Below are 18775 nucleotides of genomic sequence, written 5' to 3' on the forward strand. Positions count from 1 at the left end.
ATTTTTGTTCAGTGGCAGGGACTGGGAGACTAGTCAGGATCAAGGGAAAGATAAACAGAGCAAAGTACAGAGAGATCCTTGATAAAAACCTGCTCCAGAGCGTTCAGGACCTCTAACTGGGGTGAATGTACACCTTCCAACAGGACAACAACACTAAGCACACAGCCAAGACAAGGCAGGAGTGGCTTCAGGACAAGTCTCTGAATGTCCTTGAGTGGCCCAGCCAGAGCCGGACCCGATCGAACATCTCTGGAGAGACCTGAAAATAGCTGTGCAGCGATGCTCCCCATCCAACACGAAAGAGCTTGAGAGGATCTGCAGAGAAGAATGGAGTTTGTGTGTAGATTGCTGAGGGGGGAAAAAAATATTTTAGAATAAGGCGGCAACATAACAAAATGTGGAAAAGGTGAAGGGGTCTGAATACTTTCAGAATACACTGTATAGACAAGACCAAAGCAAATGATCTAATGATTCTGTCTCTTCACAGAATCTCTTGTATCCCCCATATATAAAGCATTCTAGTGGAAGCAAACATATTGTATAATAATTTAAATTGGAAAACTCAAACTTTTGAATCCGCCGTTGTTTTGTGTATCAGTTCATAAACCATGTGCTATTGAATCGGTACATCGAAAATCTCTTCTCAACTATTTTGGAATCTGTATGGCACAGCTGTACATTTTTTGGTCCTTAAATGTGGTCTTGGTAAGCCACTCCAGTGTATATTTGTCCTTGTGTTTTAGGTTATTGTCCTGCTAAAAGGTGAATTTGTCTCCAGTGTCTGTTGGAAAGCAGACAGATCCAGGTTTTCCTCTACGATTTTGCCTGTGGTTAGCTCTATTCCGTTTCTTTTTATCCTCAAAAAACTTCATAGTCCTTGCCAATGACAAGCATACCCATAACATGATGCAGCCACCACCATGCTTGAACATATGAAGAGTGGTACTCATAGATGTGTTGTGTTGAATTTGCCACAAACATAACGCTTTGAATTCAGGACATAAAGTTAATTTCTTTGCCACATTTTTTGCAGTTTTACTTTACTACCTTCAATGTTGATCCTTTCTCAGATTTTTCCTATCACAGCCAGTTACAGATATTCATCTCTGTAACGTTTGAAAATCACCATTGCCCTCATGGTGAAATCCCTGAGTGGTTTCCTTCCTCTCTGGCTACTGAGTTAGGAAGGACGCCTATATCTTTGTAGTTACTGGCTGTATTGACACAACATCCAAAGTGTAATTAATAACTTCACCATGCTCAAACGGATATTCAATGTCTGCTTTTTATTTTATTTTTACCCATCTACCAATAGGTGCCCTTCTTTGTGAGGCATTGGCAAACATCCCTAGTCCTTGTGGTTGAATCTGTGTTTGAAATTCATTGCTCGACTGAGGGACTTTACAGATATTTATATGTGTGGGGTAAGGAGATGAGGTAGTCATTAAAAAATCATGTTAAACACGTATTGCACACAGTGATTCCATGCAACTTATTATTTGACTTGTTAAGCCAATTTATACTCCTGAACTTATTGCCTTAACAAAGTGGTTTAATACCTATTGACTCAAGACATTTCAGCTTTTCATATTTAATTAATTTGTAAAAATGTCTAAAAATATAATTCCACTTTGACATTATGGGGTATTGTTTGTAGGCCAGTGACACAAAATCTCAATTTAACCATTTTTTTAAATTCAGTGTAACACAACAAAATGTGTAAGAAGTCAAAAGGTGTGAATACTTTATGAAGACACTGTAGGTGCCATGTAAAAATGTATAGGTACTAGGGACACTTGCTGGAAAGTGGGATTGTAATATCTACTTACTAATGTAAGAATTTTGTATGGTTAGTAAAGAATTTTGGATATGAAAATTGTAAGAATCTCTCTGGCTCTGATTTTTAAAAGAAAATCCGAAAATCAAATAATCTTTATATTCGGTGTATAAATATTGTTGGTTTTGCCTTATCATTGTTCATTGCAAGGTCTAAACAAAACAGAAACATTAAGATGTGTTTTAGGTCATTTCAGTCGCAAGGATAAAAGTTTAAAATAATGAATACAGTGGGCATAAACATGGATACTATGTTTAAGTGTTGCCACTTACCTTTCTTCACAAGTACAACTTTAACTCTCTCCTTTGTAAGAGAAGCATTTATGTGACTGTGATTTCTGCGACTGACTTCAGGTTCTGTCAAAAAAAGACCATTTAAAATAAACACATCAGAATCTTTCAAGTGTTAGGATGAAAATCAAGGTAGTGAAAAGGTGTCAATTTGTATTAACCCTGTTATCTCAAAGTTGATTTATGTATTAATTCAAATACAATCTAACAATGTCTTCACTTCCCAAAGTATGAAAACATTCAATGTAAAAAGAACAATGAAAAAAATGGGGGACGTTACTACCTTTGATTCCAATGTTTGGTCGTGTTTTCCCCAGTGGTGTAACAAGTTCTAAACAAATAAAACAATTTAGTATACCTTATTTATCACAGTAAATGAACAACTCCAATATCTTTGCATTGCTTTACCTTTCTTTACTGGTGTTGACTTGAAATTCTCTTCTTTAGGAACTTCAGGTATTAAAAAAACAAAAAAGAATCAAAGAAGGAATCACATTTTTATGACAATAAAATATAAATATAAGGCAGAATTGGGTTCAAATCCAATCATTTAAGTTAAATTAAATTTGAATTTCAAAAATCTTCAAGTTATGGAACCAAATAAAAATTGGAATGGTAATTGAAAAAATACAGTTTGGACTGTTTGAATTGGAATGTATTATATTTAGAATTTTATGAGGATCCCAGTTATATATATCATGTACCAGTCAAAAGTTTGGACACACCTACTCATTCAAGGGTTTTTCTTAATTTTACTATTTTCTACATTGCAGAATAGTAGTGAAGACATCAAATCTATGAAATAACACACATGGAATCATGCAGTAACCAAAAAAGTTTTGCCACAAACATAACGCTTTGAACTCAGGACATAAAGTTAATTTCTTTGCCACATTTTTTGCAGTTTTACTTTAGTGCCTTCAATGTTGTTGATCCTTTCTCAGATTTTTCCTATCACAGCCAGTTACAGATATTAATCTCTGTAACGTTTGAAAATCACCATTGCCCTCATGGTGAAATTCCTGAGTTGTTTCCTTCCTCTCCGGCTACTGAGTTAGGAAGGACGCCTATATCTTTGTAGTTACTGGCTGTATTGACACAACATCCAAAGTGTAATTAATAACTTCACCATGCTCAAACGGATATTCAATGTCTGCTTTTTATTTTATTTTTACCCATCTACCAATAGGTGCCCTTTTTTGTGAGGCATTGGCAAACATCCCTAGTCTTTGTGGTTGAATCTGTGTTTGAAATTCATTGCTCGAATGAGGGACTTTACAGATAATTATATGTGTGGGGTACAGAGATGAGGTAGTCATTAAAAAATCTTGTTAAACACGTATTGCAACAAAAAAAATTAGGATATGAAAATTGCAAGAATCTCTCTGGCTCTGATTTTTTTAAAGAAAATCCGAAAATCAAAGAATCTTTATATTCGGTGTATAAATATTGTTGGTTTTGCCTTATCATTGTTCATTGCAAGGTCTAAAAAAACAGAAACATTAAGATGTGTTTTAGGTCATTTCAGTCGGAAGGATAAAAGTTTAAAATAATGAATAAGGTGGGCATAAACATGGATACTATGTTTAAGTGATGCCACTTACCTTTCTTCACAAGTACAACTTTAACTCTCTCCTTTGTAAGAGAAGCATTTGTGTGACTGTGATTTCTGCGACTGACTTCAGGTTCTGTCAAAAAAATACCATTTAAAATCCACATCAGAATCTTTCAAGTTTTAGGATGAAAATGAAGGTAGTGAAAACGTGTCAATTTGTATTAACCCTGTTATCTCAAAGTTGATTTATGTATTAATTCAAATACAATCTAACAATGGCTTCACATCCCAAAGTATGAAAACATTTAATGTAAAAAGAACAATAAAAAAAATGGGGGACGTTACTACCTTTGATTCCAATGTTTGGTCGTGTTTTCCCCAGTGGTGTAACAAGTTCTAAACAAATAAAACAATTTAGTATACCTTATTTATTACAGTAAATGAACAACTCCAATATCTTTGCATTGCTTTACCTTTCTTTACTGGTGTTGACTTGAAATTCTCTTCTTTAGGAACTTCAGGTATTAAAAAACAAAAAAGAATCAAGAAGGAATCACATTTTTATGACAAAAAAAGAATTGGGTTAAAATCCAATAATTTAAGTTAAATTAAATTCGAATTTCAAAAATCTTCAAGTTAAGGAACTAAATAAAAATTGGAATGGTAATTGAAAAAATACAGTTTGGACTGTTTGAATTGGAATGTATTATATTTAGAATTGTATTAGGATCCCAGTTATATATATCATGTACCAGTCAAAAGTTTGGACACACCTACTCAATCAAGGGTTTTTCTTAATTTGTACTATTTTCTAAATTGCAGAATAGTAGTGAAGAGATCAAATCTATGAAATAACACGCATGGAATCATGCAGTAACCAAAAAAGTGTTAAACAAATCAAAATGTATTTTAGATTTGAGATTCTTCAAAGTAGCCACCTTTTGCATTGATGACAGCTTTGCACACTCTTGGCATTCTCTCAACCAGCTTCATGAGGTAGACACCTGGAATGCATTTCAATTAACAGGTGTGCCTTGTTAACAATAACAGCCTACCGCGGTCAAACCCTAACCCGGACGAAGCTGGGCCAATTGTGCACCACCCTAAGGGACTCCCAATCATGGCCGGGTGTGATACAGATTGGAATCAAACCATGTTCTGTAGTGACACCTCTAGCACTGAGATGCAGTGCCTTAGATCACTGCGCCACTCGGGAGCCCAAATAAACAAAGAGAAACGACAGTCCATCATTACTTTAAGACATGAAGGTCAGTCAATCTGGAAAATTTTAATTCTGGCCTTTCTAGGGAGTTTTTACATTTACATTTACATTTAAGTCATTTAGCAGACGCTCTTATCCAGAGCGACTTACAAATTGGTGCATTCACCTTATGATATCCAGTGGAACAACCACTTTACAATAGTGCATCTAACTCTTTTAAGGGGGGGGGTTAGAAGGATTACTTTATCCTATCCTAGGTATTCCTTAAAGAGGTGGGGTTTCAGTTGTCTCCGGAAGGTGGTGATTGACTCCGCTGACCTGGCGTCGTGAGGGAGTTTGTTCCACCATTGGGGTGCCAGAGCAGCGAACAGTTTTGACTGGGCTGAGCGGGAACTGTACTTCCTCAGAGGTAGGGAGGCGAGCAGGCCAGAGGTGGATGAACGCAGTGCCCTTGTTTGGGTGTAGGGCCTGATCAGAGCCTGAAGGTACGGAGGTGCCGTTCCCCTCACAGCTCCGTAGGCAAGCACCATGGTCTTGTAGCGGATGCGAGCTTCAACTGGAAGCCAGTGGAGAGAGCGGAGGAGCGGGGTGACGTGAGAGAACTTGGGAAAGTTGAACACCAGACGGGCTGCGGCGTTCTGGATGAGTTGTAGGGGTTTAATGGCACAGGCAGGGAGCCCAGCCAACAGCGAGTTGCAGTAATCCAGACGGGAGATGACAAGTGCCTGGATTAGGACCTGCGCCGCTTCCTGCGTGAGGCAGGGTCGTACTCTGCGAATGTTGTAGAGCATGAACCTACAGGAACGGGTCACCGCCTTGATGTTAGTTGAGAACGACAGGGTGTTGTCCAGGATCACGCCAAGGTTCTTAGCACTCTGGGAGGAGGACACAATGGAGTTGTCAACCGTGATGGCGAGATCATGGAACGGGCAGTCCTTCCCCGGGAGGAAGAGCAGCTCCGTCTTGCCGAGGTTCAGCTTGAGGTGGTGATCCGTCATCCACACTGATATGTCTGCCAGACATGCAGAGATGCGATTCACCACCTGGTTATCAGAGGGGGGAAAGGAGAAGATTAATTGTGTGTCGTCTGCATAGCAATGATAGGAGAGACCATGTGAGGATATGACAGAGCCAAGTGACTTGGTGTATAGCGAGAATAGGAGAGGGCCTAGAACAGAGCCCTGGGGGACACCAGTGGTGAGAGCACGTGGTGCGGAGACAGATTCTCGCCACGCCACCTGGTAGGAGCGACCTGTCAGGTAGGACCCAATCCAAGCGTGGGCCGCGCCGGAGATGCCCAGCTCGGAGAGGGTGGAGAGGAGGATCTGATGGTTCACAGTATCAAAGGCAGCCGATAGGTCTAGAAGGATGAGAGCAGAGGAGAGAGAGTTAGCTTTAGCAGTGCGGAGCGCCTCCGTGACACAGAGAAGAGCAGTCTCAGTTGAATGACTAGTCTTGAAACCTGACTGATTTGGATCAAGAAGGTCATTCTGAGAGAGATAGCAGGAGAGCTGGCCAAGGACGGCACGTTCAAGAGTTTTGGAGAGAAAAGAAAGAAGGGATACTGGTCTGTAGTTGTTGACATCGGAGGGATCGAGTGTAGGTTTTTTCAGAAGGGGTGCAACTCTCGCTCTCTTGAAGACGGAAGGGACGTAGCCAGCGGTCAAGGATGAGTTGATGAGCGAGGTGAGGTAAGGGAGAAGGTCTCCGGAAATGGTCTGGAGAAGAGAGGAGGGGATAGGGTCAAGCGGGCAGGTTGTTGGGCTGCCGGCCGTCACAAGACGCGAGATTTCATCTGGAGAGAGAGGGGAGAAAGAGGTCAAAGCACAGGGTAGGGCAGTGTGAGCAGAACCAGCGGTGTCGTTTGACTTAGCAAACGAGGATCGGATGTCGTCGACCTTCTTTTCAAAATGGTTGACGAAGTCATCAGCAGAGAGGGAGGAGGGGGGAGGAGGGGGAGGAGGATTCAGGAGGGAGGAGAAGGTGGCAAAGAGCTTCCTAGGGTTAGAGGCAGATGCTTGGAATTTAGAGTGGTAGAAATTGGCTTTAGCAGCAGAGACAGAAGAGGAGAATGTAGAGAGGAGGGAGTGAAAGGATGCCAGGTCCGCAGGGAGGCGAGTTTTCCTCCATTTCCGCTCGGCTGCCCAGAGCCCTGTTCTGTTTTTCCTAGCCACCGTGCTTCTACACCTGCATTGCTTACTGTTTGGGGTTTTAGGCTGGGTTTCTGTGCAGCACTTTGTGACATCAGCTGATGTAAGAAGGGCTTTATAAATACATTTGATTGATTGTTGTTTTTGTCACACTGCTTTGCTTTATCTTGGCCAGGTTGCAGTTGTAAATGAGAACTTGTTCTCAACTAGCGTACCTAGTTAAATAAAGGTGAAATAAAATTAAAGGAGGTGTGATGGAGTGGGGGTGCTTTGCTGGTGACACTGTCAGGGATTTATTTAGAATTCAAGGCACACTTAACCAGCATGGCTACCACAGGATTCTGCAGCGTTACTCCATCCCGTCTGGATTGCACATAGTGGGACTATGATTTTTTTTCAACAGGACAATGACCCAACACACCTCCAGGCTGTGTAAGGGTTATTTGACCAAGAAGGGGAGTGATGGAGTGCTGCATCAGATGACCTGGCCTCCACAATCACCCGACCTCAACCTAATTGAGATGGTTTGGGATGAGTTGGACCGCAGAGTGAAGGAAAAGCAGCCAACAAGTGCCCATTATATTTGGTAAGTCCTTCAAGACTGTTGGAAAAACATTCCTCATGAAGCTGGTTGAGAGACTAGTCAAGGATCATATTACCTCCACCCTACCTGTTACCCTAGACCCACTCCAATTTGCTTACAGTCCCAATAGGTCCACAGATGGTGCAATTGCCATCACACTGCACACTGCCCTATCTCATCTGGACAAGAGGAATACCTATGTAAGAATGCTGTTCATTCACTACAGCTCAGCATTCAACACCATAGTACCCTCCAACCTCCTCATTAAGCTTGAGACCCTGGGACTCGACCACACCCTGTGCAACTGGGTCCTGGACCTGACGGGCAACCCCAGGTGGTGAAGATAGGAAACACCATCTCCACTCCGCTGATCCTCAACACTGGGGCCCCACAAGGGTGCGTTCTCAGCACTCTCCTGTACTCCCTGTTCACCCACGACTGTGTGGCCATGCACGCCTCCAACTCAATCATCACGTTCGCAGACGACACTACAGTGCTAGGCTTGATTATCAACAACGACGAGACAGCCTACAGGGAGGAGGTGAGGATAGGATAGGAGTGTAGGAGTGTGGTGTCAGGAAACTAACCTCTCACTCAATGTCAGCAAAACAAAAGAGATGATTGTGGACTTCAGGAAACAGCAAAGGGAGCACACCCCTATCCACATTGACGGGACAGCAGTGGAGAAAGTGGAAAGTTTTAAGTTCCTCGGTGTACATATCACCGACAAACTGAAACACACACAGACAGTGTAGTGAAGAAGGCTCAACATCGCCTCTTCAACCTTAGGAGGCTGAAAAAATGTGGCTTGTCACCAAAAACCCTTACTAACATTACAGGCACACAATTGAGAGCATCCTTTCGGGCTGTATCACCGCCTGGTACAGCAACTGCACCACCCACAACCACAGAGCTCTCCAGTCTGCACAACGCATCACCGGGGGCAAACTACCTGCCCTCCAGGACACCTACAACACACAATGTCACATGAAGGCAGAAAAGATAATCAAGGACAATAATCACCCGAGCCACTAGCTGTTCACCCTGCTTCCATCCAGAAGGCGAGGTCAGTACAGTTGCATCAGAGCTGGGACAGAGAGATTGAAAAACAGCTTCTATCTCAAGGCCATCAGATTGTTAAACAGCCACCACTAGCACAGAGAGGCGGCTGCCTACCTACAGACTTGATATCATTGGCCACTTTAATAAATGGAACACTAGTCACTTAATAATGCCACTTTAAGAATGTTTACATATCTCGCATTACTCATCTCATATGTATATACTGTATCCTTCACTATCTATTCTTTACTATCTATTGCATCTTAGCCGCTCAGTCACTGCTCATCCATATATGTTATACTTATATATTCTCATCCCATTCCTTTAGTAGATATTGTGTTATAGGTTTTGTTGTGGAATTCTTTAGATATTAGGTTTTGTTGTGGAATTGCTAGATATTGCCTGTTAGATACTGCTGCGCTGTCGGATCGAGAAGCATTTGCTACGCTCGCAATAACATCTGCTAACCATGTGTATGTGACCAATTCAATTTGATTTGATTTGAGAATGCCAAGAGTGTGCAAAGCTGTCATCAAGGCAAAGGGTGCCTACTTTAAAGAATCAAAAATATTTTTTGATTTGTTTAACACTTTTCTGGTTACTCCATGATTACATATGAATTATTTCATAGTTTTGATGTCTTCCCTATTATTCTACAATGTAGAAAATAGTAAAAATAAATTAAAAGAAAAACCCTGGAATGTGTAGGTGTGTCCAAAAGTTTGACCGTAACTGTATTTATGGATGTTTATTAAGCAATACCACGTCATAATACTAAGTCCCATGTGGCTTAGTTGAAACAGCGTGGTAGTGGTTGTGCGTTTGACTCCCACGGTACTATTGGAATTCCCAGTTAACGGAATTAATGCACTTAGTATATAATTGGCCAAAGTAAGGCTATAAATGGTTTTAGGACATATTCTTGTAAAATCACCACTTAGTCTGTTCAAAGCAATAAAATATGGTCAAAGTATTTTCCATAGCAAATACTAAACCACCTCCCACTAAGTCCACAAATATATTACACTTGTTGGAAATTAGATGGATTTTACAGCCATACCTCCCTGTCACGCCCTGACCATAGTAAGCTGTTTTTTCTCTGTGTTGGTTGGGGCGTGATAGTGACTTGGGTGGGTCATCTAGGTGTTTTTGTATGTCTATGGTGGCCTGATATGGTTCCCAATCAGAGGCAGCTGTGTATCGTTGTCTCTGATTGGGGGATCATATTTAGGTAGCCATTTCCTCATTTGTGTTGGTGGGATCTTGACTATGTGTAGTTGCCTGTCAGCACTATTTTGTATAGCTTTACGTTTCGTTTGTTATTTTTGTTGGTTTGTTCGGTGTTCATTAAAAGAGAATGTACGCATACCACACTGCACCTTGGTCTCATTCTAACGACGGACGTGACACTTCCTTTATGATGACGTATCTGTTTTTTTCAGATTCTATAAAACATATACTCAGTTACCAAAGAGGTTAGATTAAGGTTTACTGTCTGAAACCCCCAGATGGAGTAAAAGGACAACATAATACAATGTACAGTGACTTTCGAAAGTATTCACCAACTTGGCATTTTTCCTATTTTGTTGCCTTACAACCTGGAATTAAAATGTATTTTGGGGGGTTTGGTGGTTTGTATCGTTTGATTTACACAACATGCCAACCACTTTGAAGATGCAAAATATTTTTATTGTGAAACAAACAAGAAATAAGACCAAAAAAACTGAAAACTTGAGCGTGCATAACTATTCAACCCCCAAAGTCAATACTTTGTAGAGCCACCTTTTGCAGCAATTACAGCTGCAAGACTCTTTGGGTATGTCTCCATAAGCTTGGCACATCTAGCCACTGGGATTTTTGCCCATTCTTCAAGGCAAAACAACTCTAGCTCCTTCAAGTTGGATGGGTTCCGCTGGTGTACAGCAATCGTTAAGTCATACCACAGATTCTCAATTGGATTGAGGTCTGGGCTTTGACTAGGCCATTCTAAGACATTTAAATGGTTCCCCTTAAAACACTCGAGTGTTGCTTTAGTAGTTTGCTTAGGGTCATTGTCCTGCTGGAAGGTGAACCTCCGTCCCAGTCTCAAATCTCTGGGAGACTGAAACAGGTTTCCCTCAAGAATTTCCCTGTATTTAGCGCAATCCATCATTCCTTCAATTCTGACCAGTTTCCCAGTCCCTGACGATGAAAAACATCCCCACAGCATGATGCTGCCACCACCATGCTTCACTGTGGGGATGATGTTCTCAGGGTGATGAGAGGTGTTGGGTTTGCGCCAGACATAACGTTTTCCTTGACGGCCAAAAAGCAACATTTTAGTCTCATCTGACCATATGTTTGGGGAGTCTCCCACATGCCTTTTGGCGAACACCAAAAGTTTTTGCTTATTTTTTTCTTTAAGCGATGGCTGTTTTCTGGCCACCCTTCTGTAAAGCCCAGCTCTGTGGAGTGTACGCTTAAAGTGGTCCTATGGACAGATAGTCCAATCTCCGCTGTGGAGCTTTGCAGCTCCTTCAGAGTTATCTATGGTCTCTTTGTTGGTAATGGTACTCCTTGGGATGTTTAAAGTTTCGTATATTTTTTCATAACCCAACCCTGATCACAACTTTGTCCCTGACCTGTTTGGAGAGCTCCTTGGTCTTCATGGTGCCACTTGATAGTGCCCCTTGCTTAGTGGTGTTGCAGACTCTGGGGCCTTTCAGAACAGGTGTAGGTATACTGAGATCATGTGACAGATCATGTGACACTTAGATTGCACAAAGGTGGACTTTATTTAACGAATTATGTGACTTCTGAAGGTAATTGGCTGGACTAGATCTTATTTAGGGGCTTCATAGCAAAGGGGGTGGATATATATGCAGGCACCACTTTTTTTTCATTTCACTTCACCAAATGTGGACTATTTTGTATATGTCCATTACTTGAAATCCAAATAAAAATCTATTTAAATTACAGGTTGTAATGCAACAAAATAGGAAAAACGCCAAGGGGATTTAATACTTTTGCAAGGCACTGTATATCTCTCTTGATATTAGCTGCTTTTGTTTTCTCTTTTGAACGTTCAGGTTCTGATACTTGAGAATGGAGGACAAGAATAATGTTAGACAATATGTGCCAGTTTGATGTTTCTAGTACACATTTACATTTACATTTACATTTAAGTCATTTAGCAGACGCTCTTATCCAGAGCGACTTACAAATTGGTGCATTCACCTTATGATATCCAGTGGAACAACCACTTTACAATAGTGCATCTAACTCTTTTAAGGGGGGGGGGGGTTAGAAGGATTACTTTATCCTATCCTAGGTATTCCTTAAAGAGGTGGGGTTTCAGGTGTCTCCGGAAGGTGGTGATTGACTCCGCTGACCTGGCGTCGTGAGGGAGTTTGTTCCACCATTGGGGTGCCAGAGCAGCGAACAGTTTTGACTGGGCTGAGCGGGAACTGTACTTCCTCAGAGGTAGGGAGGCGAGCAGGCCAGAGGTGGATGAACGCAGTGCCCTTGTTTGGGTGTAGGGCCTGATCAGAGCCTGAAGGTACGGAGGTGCCGTTCCCCTCACAGCTCCGTAGGCAAGCACCATGGTCTTGTAGCGGATGCGAGCTTCAACTGGAAGCCAGTGGAGAGAGCGGAGGAGCGGGGTGACGTGAGAGAACTTGGGAAAGTTGAACACCAGACGGGCTGCGGCGTTCTGGATGAGTTGTAGGGGTTTAATGGCACAGGCAGGGAGCCCAGCCAACAGCGAGTTGCAGTAATCCAGACGGGAGATGACAAGTGCCTGGATTAGGACCTGCGCCGCTTCCTGCGTGAGGCAGGGTCGTACTCTGCGAATGTTGTAGAGCATGAACCTACAGGAACGGGTCACCGCCTTGATGTTAGTTGAGAACGACAGGGTGTTGTCCAGGATCACGCCAAGGTTCTTAGCACTCTGGGAGGAGGACACAATGGAGTTGTCAACCGTGATGGCGAGATCATGGAACGGGCAGTCCTTCCCCGGGAGGAAGAGCAGCTCCGTCTTGCCGAGGTTCAGCTTGAGGTGGTGATCCGTCATCCACACTGATATGTCTGCCAGACATGCAGAGATGCGATTGACCACCTGGTTATCAGAGGGGGGAAAGTACACTTGGGGTTGTTTAGTTAATTTTGCCTTAGTAGCTGAATCCAGCTCTTTTCTACAGAAATAACATCTTTAGATGATTTTTAAATATTAGGAAGAATATAAATGTCACGCCCTGACCTTAGTACTCTTTGTTTTCTTTATTATTTTGGTTAGGTCAGGGTGTGACGAGGGTGGTATGTGTGTTTTTCTTATCTAGGGTTTTTTGTATGTCTAGGTGTGTGTGTCTAGTCTAGACATATGTAGGTCTATGGTGGCCTAGATTGGTTCCCAATCAGAGGCAGCTGTTTATCGTTGTCTCTGATTGGGGATCCTATTTAGGTTGCCATTTCTCCAGTTTGGTTTGTGGGTTATTGTCTATGTGAAGTTGCATGTCTGCACTCATTGTTTATAGCGTTCACGTTCGTTTTGTTAGTTTGTTTAGTGTTCTTCAGTGTTCTTCTTGTTCTTTCGTCTTACTATAAAAGTATGTATTCACATCAAGCTGCGCTTTGGTCTCCTCACTACGACGTTCGTGACAATAATACTTACATTTAAAAGAACATTGGTTGCACAGGATGATTTCACATGAGGCCAGCCATATCTTTGACCCCCCTGTTCTACTCAGTCTAAAAACTACTGTAGTGAAGTACTGTAATACACCAGTACCTTTATTTGCAGGTGCTGGTTTGGACTTTTCTTTGGCAACTTCAGCCTCTAAATAAAATAAAAAACATTTAAGATGAAAGACTGGCAGGTCAAATTAAAGCATAATAGCACAAATGTACTAATTCATAGTAAATATGTACTGTATTTTAGATGTAAAACCGATTTTAAAAAACATTGCTTCAATACCTTTCTTGGCTAGTGCTGGTTTTGCCTTGTCTTTTACAGTTTTCACCTTCTTTACAGGCACTGGTCTAGTCTTTTCTTTAACAACATCAGCATCTATTTCAAATGTTGATAAGGACATACATGCAGCATAAGATTATTTAATTGGGAGTATTGTATAATCTGATATTTAAAATACAATAAATGATTGTATAGTATATGTATGTTCTTAAATGTAATATAATGCTTATCAAGCCTGCACTAACAAGAAACAAACATTATTGCAATGTAACATTCGTGTGCGAAGAGAAAATACATATTTATATTGAAATTAGATCATTTGTAAGGGTTGTTTTCACCTCAATCATTATATTACACTTACAATTTATGTCATTTAACAGACACTCTTATCCAGAACTATTTACAGTAGTGGGTGCATTTTCAATTCATAACTCTGATTTTAGATTTGTCAAATTTAGAACAGATTATAATAAATGAAAGTAACAAAAAATATGCAGTGAATAAAATAAACGCAAACAAATGACTAATTACATACTAACCACATTCTTACCTTTCTTTGCAGAGGCTGATTTGACCTTTTCTTTAATAACTGCAGCATCTGAATCAAATGTAACATAATTGTGTTTCTCTATGAATATAGCAAGAGAAAGATGTTTCTCTGCGATCATGTACTTTCGGTAATATTATATTGGTGGTGTTAAAAATCAATACATTCTGTTATCTTCATTTGAAGGAGTTACTTTGGCTCTTTCTTTGGAAACTTCAGCTTCTAAATTCACATACTGTACAACAGTCTTTACAATAAGATCTTGATAGAATGTTTCATAAATTGCATAAAACCGACACATAGGCCTGCCAACTTATTATTTGAATAAATGCAAAATTAACAATTCAAAAATAATTTCATACCTTTCTTTTCTGGAGCTAGTTTGCCCTTTTCTTTTGCTTCGGCATCTAAATCAGAAAAAAATGATTTAATAAACTGTACCTTTTATCATACAACACAGTCTTATCTGATTCAGACTATCGGGCCAAGCCAAACTGAACTGTGCTCGTTTAGATATTTTCATTTCACATTATCCTTTCCAGCACAATTCCAGCAGCTATGGTTGATGCGTAACTAGGCCAGCCCAGCATACCGTAGGATGGCTTGGCTCAGTAATGTGAAAACGGGTTCTGTGGTACACAAAGAATACTTCGCACCTTTCTTTGATGTAGCTGCTTTGGTCTGTTCTTTGGGAACTTCACGGTCTAAAACAATCATTGGACATGACACAACATGAATCTCAAGAATTACACCATTATACATTTTGAAGCAAGAAAACAAAAATCCTATCTGTACCTTTTTTTGCAGTTTCTGGTTTGGCTTGTTCCTTAGTTTCATTGGACTCTAATCAAACAAGAATGACAATATATACAGCAAAGTTTCAGAATGCAATTGATTCAAACCCATAATGAGTAATTGGTTGAGAGAGAAATGAAGTACACTCTGTGGCAGACATATATTTACAGTAAGACTAGCGTTTTTTGTTTCAAGTCTAAAGAAAAAAGTTATCCATACCTTTCTTCGATGAAGCTGCTTTGGCTTTTTCTTTGTGAACTTCAGCTTCTAAAACAACCATTGGAGAAGACACAAAATGAATCTAAAGAATTGGGCCATTTCTTTATTTCTTTGCAAGAGCTGGTTTGGTCTTCTCACTGGTAAATTCAGCTTCTAAGTAAAATAGTGACTTTCAGCCTCTATCAAGCTCTATCAAATTACATATTAACCACAGATTTGAAAACATTCTTACCTTTCTTTGCAGGGGCTGATTTCACCTTTTCTTTAATAACTGCGACATCTGAATCAAATACATCATAAATGTGTTTCTCTATGAATATAGCAAGACAAACATTTTCTCTATGATTATGTACTGTCTTTAAGTAAAATATCATTTTGTTGTGGAAAGTCAATAAATTCTGTTACCTTCATTTGCAGGAGTTGGTTTGGCTTTTTCTTTGGAAACTTCAGCTTCTAAGTTCACATAAAACAGTCCTTACAATAAGATCTTGATAGAATGTTTTATAAATAGCATAAAATGGACACTTTTTTACCTTTATTTAACTAGGCAAGTCAGTTTAGAACAAATTCTTATTTTCAATGACGGCCTAGGAACAGTGGGTTAACTGCCTTGTTCAGGGGCAGAACGACAGATATTTACCTTGTCAGGTCAGGGATTCAAACTTGCAACCTTTCAGTTACTAGTTCAACGCTCTAACCACTAGGCTCCGCTGCCGCCCCATAGGCTGCCTACTTATTATTTGAATAAGTGGAGAATTAACAATTCTAAATTAATTTCGTACCTTTCTTTTCTGGGGCTAATTTGGCCTTTTCTTTTGCTTCAGCATCTAAATCAGATTTGTTTTATTTTATAAACTATACCTTCTATCATACAACACAGTCTTACCTGATTCAGACTATGGGGCCAAGCCAAACTGAACTGTGCTTGTTTAGATATTTTCTATTCACATTGTCCTTTACAGCACAATTCGAGCAGCTTCGGTTGATGCGTAACTATGCCAGCCCAGTATACTGTAGGTTGGCTTGGCTCAGTAATGTGAAAACGGGTTCTGTGGTACACAAAGAATACTTCGCACCTTTCTTTGATGTAGCTGCTTTGGTCTGTTCTTTGGGAACTTCACGGTCTAAAACAATCATTGGACAAGACACAACATGAATCTCAAGAATTACGCCATTATACATTTTGAAGCAAGAAAACAAAAATCCTATCTGTACCTTTTTTTGCAGGCTCTGGATTGGCTTGTTCCTTAGTTTCCTTGGACTCTAATCAAACAAGAATGACAATATATACAGCAAAGTTTCAGAATGCAATTGATTCAAACCCATAATGAGTAATTGGTTGAGAGAGAAATAAAGTACACTCTGTGGCAGACATCTATTTACAGTAAGACTAGCGTTTTGTGTTTCAAGTCTAAAGAAAAAAGTTATCCATACCTTTCTTTGATGAAGCTGCTTTGGCTTTTTCTTTGTGAACGTCAGCTTCTAAAACAATCATTGGAGAAGACACAAAATTAATCTAAAGAATTGGGCCATTTGTTTATTTCTTTGCAAGAGCTGGTTTGGTCTTCTCACTGGTAAATTCAGCTTCTAAGTAAAATAGTGACTTTCAGCCTCTATCAAGCTCTATCAAATTACGTATTAACCACAGATTTGAAATCATTTTTACCTTTATTTGCAGGGGCTGATTTCACCTTTTCTTTAACTGCAGCATCTATGTCAAATATTGATACGAACATACATGCAGTATATTATTATTGAATTGGATTATTGTATAATCTGATATATGTTATACACTAAATTATAATACAACACGTATTTTCTTAAATGTAATATACTGCTTATCAAGCAATACACATTATTGCAAAATAACATTCGTGTGCAAAGAGAAAATACATATTTTTATTTAAATTAAATAATTTGTTAGGGCTGTCAGTTCACCTCAATCTTTATTTTACATTTACAATTTTTGTCATTTAACAGACACTCTTATCCAAAACTATTTACGGTAGTGAGTGGATTTTCAATTGCTAACTCTGAATTTAGATTTGTCAAATTTAGAACAGATTATAAACAATTATAAACAGTGAAAGTAACAACAAATATGCAGTGAATAAAAATACATACAACATAATGCAAACAAATGTTATAACAAATTCCTAATTTCATACTAACCACATTCTTACCTTTCTTTGCAGAGGCTGATTTGACCTTCTCTTTAATAACTGCGACATCTGAATCAAATGTAACATAATTGTGTTTCTCTATGAATATAGCAAGAGAAATGTTTATCTGAGATTAAGTACTGTCTGTAATATTATATTGGCTGTGGAAAAAAATCAATACAGTCTGTTACCTTCATTTATAGGAGTTGCTTTGGCTCTTTCTTTGGAAACTTCAGCTTCTAAGTTCACATACAACAGTCTTTACAATAAGATCTTCATATACTGTTTTATAAATTGCATAAAACCGACACATAGGTCTGCCTACTTATTATTTGAATAAATGGAAAATTTACAATTCAAAAATAATTTCGTACCTTTCTTTCCTGCAGCTAATTTGGCCTTTTCTTTTGCTTCAGCATCTAAATCAGAAAAAAATGTAATAAACTGTACCTTCTATAATACAACACAGTCTTATCTGATTCAGACTATCGGGCCAAGTCAAACTGAACTGTGCTCGTTTAGATTTTTTCTTTTCACATTGTCCTTTCCAGCACAATTCCAGCAGCTATGGTTGATGCGTAACTAGGCCAGCCCAGCATACTGTAGGTTGGCTTGGCTCGGTAATGTGAAAACGGGTTCTGTGGTACACAAAGAATACTTCGCATCTTTCTTTGATGTAGCTGCTTTGGTCTGTTCTTTGGGAACTTCACGGTCTAAAACAATCATTGGACAAGACACAACATGAATCTCAAGAATTACGCCATTATACATTTTGAAGCCAGAAAAAAACATCCTATCTGTACCTTTTTTTGCAGGCTCTGGATTGGCTTGTTCCTTAGTTTCCTTGGACTCTAATCAAACAAGAATGACAATATATACAGCAAAGTTTCAGACTGCAATTGATTCAAACCCATACTGAGTAATTGGTTGAGAGAGAAATGAAGTACACTCTGTGGCAGACATCTATTTACAGTAAGACTAGCGTTTTGTGTTTCAAGTCTAAAGAAAAAAGTTATCCATACCTTTCTTTGATGAAGCTGCTTTGGCTTTTTCTTTGTGAACTTCAGCTTCTAAAACAATCATTGGAGAAGACACACAATTAATCTAAAGAATTGGGCCATTTCTTTATTTCTTTGCAAGAGCTGGTTTGGTCTTCTCACTGGTAAATTCAGCTTCTAAGTAAAATAGTGACTTTCAGCCTCTATCAAGCTCTATCAAATTACATATTAACCACAGATTTGAAAACATTCTTACCTTTCTTTGCAGGGGCTGATTTCACCTTTTCTTTAATAACTGCGACATCTGAATCAAATACATCATAAATGTGTTTCTCTATGAATATAGCAAGACAAACATCTTTCTCTATGATTATGTACTGTCTTTAATATCAATTTTGTGGTGGAAA

The 18775-nt window shown here is 39.6% G+C and overlaps 1 protein-coding gene across 3 annotated transcripts in view; it reads right to left on the reverse strand.

Annotated features, from left to right (window-relative positions):
• Window positions 1-18775, reverse strand: part of LOC139562777 (axoneme-associated protein mst101(2)) — a 124702-nt gene that overhangs the window by 33250 nt on the left and 72677 nt on the right. For all 3 annotated transcript variants that reach the window (XM_071380803.1, XM_071380802.1, XM_071380801.1), the window contains 26 exons: window positions 18625-18672; window positions 18393-18440; window positions 18174-18221; window positions 18032-18083; window positions 17745-17785; window positions 17562-17609; window positions 17392-17439; window positions 16875-16919; window positions 16643-16690; window positions 16424-16471; window positions 16285-16332; window positions 15614-15661; window positions 15441-15488; window positions 15209-15256; window positions 14990-15037; window positions 14851-14898; window positions 14557-14601; window positions 14198-14245; window positions 13651-13743; window positions 13465-13512; window positions 4156-4197; window positions 4031-4078; window positions 3732-3815; window positions 2536-2577; window positions 2411-2458; window positions 2110-2193 (listed from right to left, as the gene is read on the reverse strand). In XM_071380803.1, the coding sequence (XP_071236904.1) occupies window positions 2110-2193; window positions 2411-2458; window positions 2536-2577; window positions 3732-3815; window positions 4031-4078; window positions 4156-4197; window positions 13465-13512; window positions 13651-13743; window positions 14198-14245; window positions 14557-14601; window positions 14851-14898; window positions 14990-15037; window positions 15209-15256; window positions 15441-15488; window positions 15614-15661; window positions 16285-16332; window positions 16424-16471; window positions 16643-16690; window positions 16875-16919; window positions 17392-17439; window positions 17562-17609; window positions 17745-17785; window positions 18032-18083; window positions 18174-18221; window positions 18393-18440; window positions 18625-18672 (1344 nt within the window). The remainder of the gene's footprint in view (window positions 1-2109; window positions 2194-2410; window positions 2459-2535; window positions 2578-3731; window positions 3816-4030; window positions 4079-4155; window positions 4198-13464; window positions 13513-13650; window positions 13744-14197; window positions 14246-14556; window positions 14602-14850; window positions 14899-14989; window positions 15038-15208; window positions 15257-15440; window positions 15489-15613; window positions 15662-16284; window positions 16333-16423; window positions 16472-16642; window positions 16691-16874; window positions 16920-17391; window positions 17440-17561; window positions 17610-17744; window positions 17786-18031; window positions 18084-18173; window positions 18222-18392; window positions 18441-18624; window positions 18673-18775) is intronic.

The sequence above is a fragment of the Salvelinus alpinus genome, chromosome 33 (assembly GCF_045679555.1).
Source record: "Salvelinus alpinus chromosome 33, SLU_Salpinus.1, whole genome shotgun sequence".
Taxonomy (NCBI): domain Eukaryota; kingdom Metazoa; phylum Chordata; class Actinopteri; order Salmoniformes; family Salmonidae; genus Salvelinus; species Salvelinus alpinus.